This window comes from Falco rusticolus, chromosome W (assembly GCF_015220075.1).
Source record: "Falco rusticolus isolate bFalRus1 chromosome W, bFalRus1.pri, whole genome shotgun sequence".
Taxonomy (NCBI): Eukaryota; Metazoa; Chordata; class Aves; order Falconiformes; family Falconidae; genus Falco; species Falco rusticolus.
Window position 1 is genome coordinate 24,400,516 of NC_051209.1, and position 9,732 is coordinate 24,410,247.

Genomic DNA, 9,732 nt, shown 5'->3' on the forward strand with positions numbered 1-9,732 from the left:
ATATATAGAACTTATTCATACATATTCATTAATTATTCATACATAATCATAACATTTCCTGTAAATCATTTACATACTCTCCTCCTATATCCGATTATGCGCAGCAAAGCTTAGAAAGGTCTAGAAATGGGTCTAGGGTACGATTTGGGTAGGTGGTATATGAGTCGGTGGTCGCGATCTCCCCCTGCCGGAATTACCTTTTACTAAAGTTCACAGTTTCTTGGCAGGCACCTACAAGCTGTTCCAGTCGACTCTCCCCAGTTCCCATTAATCTCATATTCTGACATTTCAATGCACCTCTGCGTACAGAAGACTGGTTAAATACAATGGAACCTTCCAACCCTAGAGTTATTACAATAGTTCCAGGCCCTTCTTCTAGCCTTGGTACAAGACGTACAAAAGATTCCATAACGTCTCTTATTGCGTAGATGCAAGTTTCCTATAATTTTTTTTTCCTTAGCCTTCTACATTTTAACTCTATTATATGATTTTATAAAATCAATTAATTAATCAAATAGAATCAATCGATTTTAACTTATTAACTAATCGGTAACATTTCCCCCCTTTGAAAGTGTTGAAAATCATTATTTCAATACTTTCACTTTATTCATATATCTTTTGTTTCAACATATTTGGGTGATGGATCATGTCTTGGTGAAATAGTTGGTACTTCTCTCATAATCATACGACTCACTGCAATTCTATTGGTAAACTGTTTCTTCAGACATGCATATATCAGCATGCTCATCAAAAAGACAACTAGTAACAGAAACAAAGTCTTAATTATAGATTGTATCCAAGAGCTCAAATTCCATCCCAATTTGTTAAAAATTTTCCCAAGCCAATCTTCTGACATATCCTTTTGAATTGTTTCAGTTTCTTTTTCAATTTTTCCTAATAGATCTAGGTCATGTTCCACATCCTGAGTGACATTTGGAATGTGGATACAACAGTGGTCCAGTTTATCCTTAAGATATCCACACACTCCATGTTCTTTAAGTAGGAGCATATCTAGTGCCATTCTATTTTGTAAAGTCATTCTGGAAGTTGCCTGTAGTTGTATATTTAATTCCTTAAACCCCTTCTTGGTAACATTTGCCAATTTTTCCACTTGACCAGTTAACTGATAGAGCCATGCTCTGTTTCTATATGAAGCTATAGGATTTAAAAGTGATTCCAGTGCCCAACCAGTTTTCACTCCTGTAAATGGTTCATTCCAAATATCATCATTTATCCCTGATCTCTTTATTCGTTTTAATTCTAGATTCTCTAGAGATCCTTTAAATGGTGATTTCTTCCAAATCGGACACAAGGTTGGCATGCCCAATGTGATTTGTTTTACCTTGCCGTCTAATGGTAGGTGTGTTGTCCAGGTTCCATCACTTAATGCCCAAACTAAATGTCCTGGACTTCGAATAGAAGATTTTCTACAACTAAACAAAGTTCCTCTTCTGACTGTAAAGGCGCTGGTTAAATTGAGAGTATTCTTAAGACCTCGACAAAAACAACCATATTTCAAAGCAGCAGCCAACGGAGGAATTCTTTGAATTACTAAGTCTGCATTATTACAATCATACACTTTTTCACATTTCCACCATGGCACTATTTTATTTTCCTTCTCTCCCGATGTAGTTGACCTATCATCTACCCAGGGTAATACTGAAAAAAACCTTTCCATCCCAGGTAAAACACCAAGAAATTCTTGCTATATACTGAAAATGGGAAAATATGGACATAGACCATATAGATTCCCACTGGTCTATTACCTGGGTGCTCTGGCCAGTTTCGTTACACTTCCATTTCATAACACTTTTGCTCACGTTGATTTTAAATTGTTCATCATAAGAACACCATCCCACAGTCTTAAATCTTCCTATTTTGGTAAAAACATAATTTAACAATTTTTCACAATCCGCCAGATTACCTGGAGTTTTCCACTGTTTTCTAGTGACTTTTACTTGCTCATACCATTGAGTCACTGGCCTCTGTTCACAATAATTGGTGGTTTCATTTTTATGTTCCAGGTTAGTCAAATTCATAGTTAAAATTCCCCATGGAATAGGTTCACCTACTGCCTTCGGTATTGGCAAACAAGCAGTAATCTGCGTGATGTTTTGTAAATTGGCAAATTCTTTAATCAATCCTACCATCAAATTTTCCTCAGCCATCTGTTTGGGAATGTCAATCACTTGTTCTGTTTCTATTTGTCTTTTGTTCCTGTCCACCAAGTCAGCCCATGATCCCACCAACACTACCAACCAAAAGAAAATCCAAAAACCAATCATAACCTGATATGCAAAATTAAACATGTTTCAAAGTCAATTTTAAGTCTCTGAGTTACGTTTCACAATCTTCCACGGAATAGATGCTTTCTTCACGGTGCTTTCTTCACTCGAGTATAATGTATCCAAGCATCCGATTCTGCAATTTTGATAGCTGTAAAGGTGGTTAGCAGTATCTGGAAGGGTCCTCTCCAACGCTCCTGCAAAGGTTCGGAGGTCCAATTCTTCACATAAACATAGTCTCCCGGCTGGAAATCATGCACTGAATTTTCCAGAGATAAAGGTCTATTCCAAATTACTGCACTCCGAATTGCAGTCAAAGTTTTTCCTAGAGAAAGCAAATAGTTATATACATCCTGCTTTCCTTTCACGTGTATGTTCGGATTTGGTTCTGGAGGCTCATATGGTTTTCCATATAATAACTCATAAGGACTGACTGAGGTTCCACTCTTTGGTTGTACTCTGATTCGTAATAATGCCAATGGAAGTGCTTGAGGCCACTTTAAACTGGTTTCTTGACAAATTTTACTTATTTGTCGTTTTAACGTTTGATTCATCCTTTCCACTTTCCCACTAGATTGTGGCCTCCAGGAGGAATGTAAATCCCAATTAATACCCAATGCTTTGCTAACACTTTGGACTACTTCAGCCACAAAGTGTGGACCTCTATCAGAGGAAATTCCAATAGGAACTCCAAATCTCAGAATTATTTCTTGTAATAACCATTTTACAACCTCTTTTGCTTGTGTAGTGCGACAGGGAAGGGCTTCTGGCCATCCTGTAAAAGTATCAACCCCTACCAGGATGTACCGGTACCCATTGTATCTAGGCAACTCTGAAAAATCTACTTGCCAATAATCTCCAGGTTCTGTACCAGATTTCAGCCTACCCATTTGAACCTTTTTCTTAAACACTGGATTATTTTTCAAACATACTTTACACTTTGCAGTTACCATTTTGGCTATTCCTAACATCTTAACTGATATTACTTGCTTTCGTAAAAATGTTACTAAGGCTTCTGCCCCCAATGACATTCTTGATGTCTCATTTGAATTATTTCTCTCATCAAAGGAGGTGGAATTACTATTTGTCCGTTAGGAGTTACCCACCATCCTGCTAAGTTTTTCTTAGCATTTAATAACTGACCCAATTTGTCATCTTCTTCTGAATATCTCGGTTTTTCCCTGGGAAGGGTTACTGTTTTAGAAGGAATTATTGCCATTTGCGATGCTTGTTTCTTTGCTACCCTTTTTGCAGTCTTATCAGCTAAATTATTTCCAGCTATTATTTTTGTATTCCCACTCTGATGTGCTTTACAGTGCATGATTGCTACTTGATCTGGCTTTTGAACTGCTTGCAATAATCGTAAAATCTCTGTTTGATGCTTAATATTTGATCCTTGAGAGGACAATAACCCCCTCTCTTTCCACAAAGCTCCATGGACATGCACTACCCCAAAGGCATATTTTGAATCAGTCCAGATATTTACTCTCTTGTCTTTGCTTAATTCTAAGGCTCGAATTAAAGCGATGAGTTCTGCCTTTTGGGCTGATGTGGTACTCGCCAATGCTCCTGCTTCTATAACTGTAGTCTCTGTTGTTACCGCATATCCAGCGTATCGAACTCCTTGTTCCATAAAGCTGCTTCCATCAGTATACAGTTCCCAATCTGGTTGCTCCAATGGCACATCCTTCAGATCTTCACGACTGGAATAAACATACTCGATGGTAGTCAAGCAATCATGTTCCAGTCGTCCTTCTTCCTGTATGGAACTTAAAAACACTGCAGGATTTACCAGGTTAGTTGTCTTTAGAATCACATCATCTTGCTCAGTCAATACCACCTGGTACTTCATCATTCGGCTGGGGGACAGCCAATGTCCCCCCTTCTGTTCTAGGACAGTTATCACCATGTGTGGAACATAGACTGTTATTGTTCTTCCCAAAGTCAATTTCCGAGCTTCTTGTATGAGCATCACTGTTGCGGCCACTGCTCGAAGGCAGTTTGGCCACCCTTCACTCACTGTGTCCAGTTGTTTAGAGAAATATCCGACTGGTCGTTTCCAGCTTCCTATCCTCTGGGTTAACACGCCCGGTGCAAGGTGTTGCCTTTCATGTACAAACAGCTGGAAATCTTTGGTTGGATCCGGCAGTCCCAAGGCAGGTGCAGACATTAAGGCACGTTTCAACTCTACAAAAGCCTTTTGTTGTTGTGGGCCCCATACAAAGGGAGGGTTCTTTTGGGCCTCGTACAGCGGTTTAGCTATTAGCCCATAGTTCATGATCCAAAGGCGACACCACCCAGTCATTCCCAAAAATGCTCTGAGTTCATGAATATTTTTCGGCTCAGGTATACTACAAATAGCTTCTTTACGATTTTTTCCTAATTGTCGTTGTCCTTTTGAAATCTCAAAGCCCAGATATATCACAGTCTGGCAGGCTATCTGGGCTTTCTTCCTGGACACTTTATATCTATTTAGTCCCAGGAAATTCAAGAGGTCAATAGTCACCTGTATACAGGTAAGTCTTTCTTCTGTAGCTATCAGTATGTCATCCACATATTGTAGGAGTAAATGTCCAGGTCTTGGTTTGTCCTGTTTCCAGATTTCAAGTTCCTTAGCTAATTGATTTCCAAAAATAGTTGGACTGTTTTTAAATCCTTGGGGTAATCTAGTCCATGTCAGCTGCATCTTTCGCCCGGTTTGAGGATTTTCCCATTCAAAAGCAAACAGTTTTCTGCTTCCTTTTTCCAAAGGTATACAAAAGAAAGCATCTTTTAAATCAAGCACTGTAAACCACTGATAATTTTCCCTCAATGCTGTTAACAGTGTATAAGGGTTTGCTACTACAGGATAAATATCCTTGGCTATTTGATTTACTGCTCTCAAGTCTTGCACCAGCCTATATTCAACCCAAGGGTTTTCTGACTGGTAAAATAGGAGTATTATACTCAGATTCACATTCTTCCAAAATTTTATACTCCAAAAATTTATCAATCAATTTCTTCAATTCCTGTCTCACTTCCGGTTTGATTGGATATTGTTTAATTCTCACGGCTCCTGCGCCTTCCTTCAAATCTATTTTAACCGGTTCTGCTAGTTTCGATTTGCCAGGAATATCTGTCTCCCATACAGTAGGGATCACTGCCAAATCCACCTCCGGTGGAATTTCTTGTTCCTTTACCTTTTCTTGTATCATCAAAACTTCTCCCGTTTTTGACTCGGGTATCTTCAAAAAGAGTTCTCCTTCATCAAAAACAATTTGTGCATTTAATTTAGATAATAAATCTCTTCCTAACAAGGGTACCGGACATTCTGGTACATACAAAAATTCATGTGTAATTATTTTATTTCCAAATTTCAAATCTATGGGTTGTAGGAATGGCCTGTTTTCTTCTTTCCCTGTTGCTCCTTTTATATTGGCTGTTTTTGTTCCAATTTTTCCTTTACAAGTATTTAATACTGAAAATGTCGCTCCCGTATCTACTAAAAATTTAACTTCTTTATCTCCCAGCTTAATTTTAACCAGAGGTTCAGCTGGGTTCCCCTCCGGTCCCCTTCAATCATCTAAAACCATTACTTTGGCAAGGTCGTGAGAAGCACTCCTGTTTCTGGGGCAGTCCTTTTTCCAATGTCCTTCCTCTTTACACAAGGCACACTGATTTATTCCTAAGAGGGTATTAAATTTCCGATCACCACAATTCATATACCCTCCTCTTCCATTAAATCCTCGTCCTCTTCCTCTGCCCCTTCCTCTATCTGTTGTTCCTGCTATTACTGCCAATAAATCTATTCTCCTTGATCTTCTTTCTTCCTTTTCTCTGTTATTATATACCTTCCATGCCACTTCCAACATTGCATTTAAACTCCTTGAATTCTCTCCCTCCAGTTTCTGGAGTTTTTTCCTTATATCTGGTGCCGATTGTCCCATAAAGATCAAAGCCAATTGTATCTGTGCTGCCTCTGTTTCCACTCTCAAATCAGTGTATTTTCTAGCAGCTTCCTTTAATCTTTCCAAAAATGCTGAGGGAGATTCATTTTTATCTTGTCTTACTTCATATAATTTAGACCAATTCAAGGATTTAGGCATGGCATGTCTAATTCCATATAAAACCCATTTTTGATACCGCTTCAGTCTTTCTCTATGTGCCACATTATTTGGATCCCACTGTGGATCCCCAGATGGAAAATTCTGTTCTATTGTTCCACCTGTTATGCCACTCATTACATCCAACTCTGCTTGTGTTTTGCCAGCTTTTAATACCATTTGTTTCTCTGTATCATCTAACAAATTATCCAAAATCACCTGTAAATCACTCCAGTCCGGATTCTGTGTTCTAATTATAGTATCTACCACCTTGCCCACTTTTTCAGGATCTTCTCTATAGTTTCCTGCTGCCTGTTTCCAAGTCATCAAATCCGTAGCTGTAAAAGGTATTTTCACATAGACCGGTCCGTCACTGCCAACTCCCTGTCGCAGGGGAGCTATTGTATGGGTCTGTTGCCGAGTTCTCCGTGAAACAGGAGTATGAATTACAATCTCCGATAATCTTTCTCCCACATCTCCTGTTCCACTGCTATCCGGTTCACTCGCTGGTTCTTGTATCCTTACTTCTCGACCCTGATTCATTTCTCTCCTAGGAGGGGATATATCTAACTCTGGTCCATCGTCATTCTCAATAACAATCCTTTTCTTCAAACAACCTTTCCCAATTTCACAAGTTGAACAACACTTTTTCACTTTCTTATTATCAGCGGTTACAGCCATTACTAAATTATCTCCAATAGTTAACTTACATTCCTCCTGCCAATCTTTTCTTTGTCTCAAGTAAAAGAACAAATCCACATATGGCATTTCACTCCATTTCCCTTCTCTTTTACAATACAACATTAACTGCAAAATAGTGTTATAATTCAGTGTCCCGTTCATGGGCCACTTTTCCTGATCTTCTAATATATATAGTGGCCACCAATTATTACAATATTCAATCATCTGGCTCTTTGGCAAATCCTCATATAAATCCCCCCAATGCGCCAGTAAACATCCCAATGGAGAATTTTTTGGGATTTTATCATTTAACACAAGATTACCCAAGCTTTTACTTTTAAACAACCGAGTTAACTTAGTTGCCATGGTGTAAATACCCACAGTACAATACACAATTATTCAACTCTATCACTCCGATCCGCGGATCCACACTTCACTCTTACAGCCACACTCACACTTTCCCACAGTTACTTTAAACAAACATATAACACAATATTATACCTCTTAATTTTTCTTCTTAATACACAAACTCACAGAACAACAAAGAAAACAAACATATAACACAATATTATACCTCTTAATTTATTTTTTTTTTCTTCTTAATACACAAACTCACAATACAACAAAGAAAACAAACATATAACACAATATTATACCTCTTAATTTATTTTTTTTTTCTTCTTAATACACAAACTCACAATACAACAAAGAACACCAAAAACTTCTTCTAACTTCTTGTTAGAGGCACTACCTTAGAGAACACTATAGCATATAGTTTCTCTTGTCTACACTTTTGTCCAACCCTGCAATAGCTTTCGCTTATGTCTTACGGGCAGACTCCTAGTCCTACCCTGCGCAGCTCTTTCACCGCGTCTGACAGGTAGACTTACTCAGTGGGACTCCAACCCACTGGTGGGACTTCCTCCCACTCTTTCCCATACAATTATTATAGTGGGACTCCTACCCACTTCCTCTAGTGCACTTACTTACTACAATTAAAAAAAGAAGTGTCTTACCCAAAAATCCAGGGAACGTCGCAAAGAGCCTTATGGATCGGGGATCGATGGGTATCCCCGAGAAATCCTCGGTGCCGGCTGGAACCGATCAGGTCCCCGACTCCTCCGGTCTCCTTCAGCGAGGTCCCATCTGGGTCGCCAAAACTGTTACCGAAATCTCGGAATGAAGAACTTATTGACACCAATGTGATGTAGATAAGCAGACACTTCTTTATTGACGGCCGGGTGCGTGAGCGAGTCCTCTCACGATCAACGCACACCAGGTCCCATAATCAGATTCCATATATAGAACTTATTCATACATATTCATTAATTATTCATACATAATCATAACATTTCCTGTAAATCATTTACATACTCTCCTCCTATATCCGATTATGCGCAGCAAAGCTTAGAAAGGTCTAGAAATGGGTCTAGGGTACGATTTGGGTAGGTGGTATATGAGTCGGTGGTCGCGATCTCCCCCTGCCGGAATTACCTTTTTACTAAAGTTCACAGTTTCTTGGCAGGCACCTACAAGCTGTTCCAGTCGACTCTCCCCAGTTCCCATTAATCTCATATTCTGACATTTCAATGCACCTCTGCGTACAGAAGACTGGTTAAATACAATGGAACCTTCCAACCCTAGAGTTATTACAATAGTTCCAGGCCCTTCTTCTAGCCTTGGTACAAGACGTACAAAAGATTCCATAACGTCTCTTATTGCGTAGATGCAAGTTTCCTATAATTTTTTTTTCCTTAGCCTTCTACATTTTAACTCTATTATATGATTTTATAAAATCAATTAATTAATCAAATAGAATCAATCGATTTTAACTTATTAACTAATCGGTAACACTTTAATTTCTTAGTCAGGTTTATTAGTGGCTGCAATTTCCTCCTGTGTTTTTTCTGACCATAGAGAAAGAACAGTTTATGCCAGTAGACTGATTATGTCAGCTTGCCATTTCTAACTACTCTGGATTTATCTAGGTACATTACTCAGCTTTTCTTACCCAAATCCTTGCAGATATTTTTGTAGTTTCATCTGAAGATGCTGAAAATACTCTAAAAAATCAGTGTATATTTTACTTATGTGTTTTGAAATGTAGCAGTAACAGCATTGTGGATCTGAAACCTCTTCAACAGCGTTCCTTTATTGGCAAAACTGTACTTGCATACAGTCTTCTTTTCTAGTCTGTCCTCTGTAGATCACATCTCAGAAACTACATACTTATAAAAAACCTTTTTCAGTCATATTTACATTATTGACAATATGGTCTGTGTTTTCAGATAGAGTAAGTCATAGCAATCATATGGCATTTTTATTTTTGATCATTCCTGCCAAACAAGATGTTTTGCTGATTGACTGGATACCAAGCAAAAATGGACTCCAAATCAAATATGAGAATAAATTAAGTTTATTATATTACAATATAGTAAAGGAAAATATCATGCAATATGTTAAAAGGAAACAGTACTAATTGTTATGCACAATATGATATGAGCAATAGGAGCGAAGCATCAAATCATTACTGCAAAGTGTTACAGAGACTAAGAAAAGGATACATCAACAATTACCACCTTAATAAAATCATCCAGGCCCACACTTTGGCTGGGAAGCCCCATTACACCCTGTGCCAGGAGTCTCTCAGTAACTGGGAAATTCCTACACAGTGCATCCACCTG

At 38.4% G+C, this 9,732-nt stretch overlaps 1 protein-coding gene across 1 annotated transcript; it reads right to left on the bottom strand.

The window, feature by feature from the left end:
• Positions 1-3,291: 3,291 nt before the first annotated feature.
• Positions 3,292-7,048, bottom strand: LOC119140740. Its single transcript, XM_037372273.1, is given in 3 exon segments — positions 3,292-5,197; positions 5,199-5,404; positions 5,861-7,048. Coding segments are annotated over 3 exon segments (3,300 nt in total).
• Between the last annotated feature and the right edge of the window lie 2,684 nt (positions 7,049-9,732).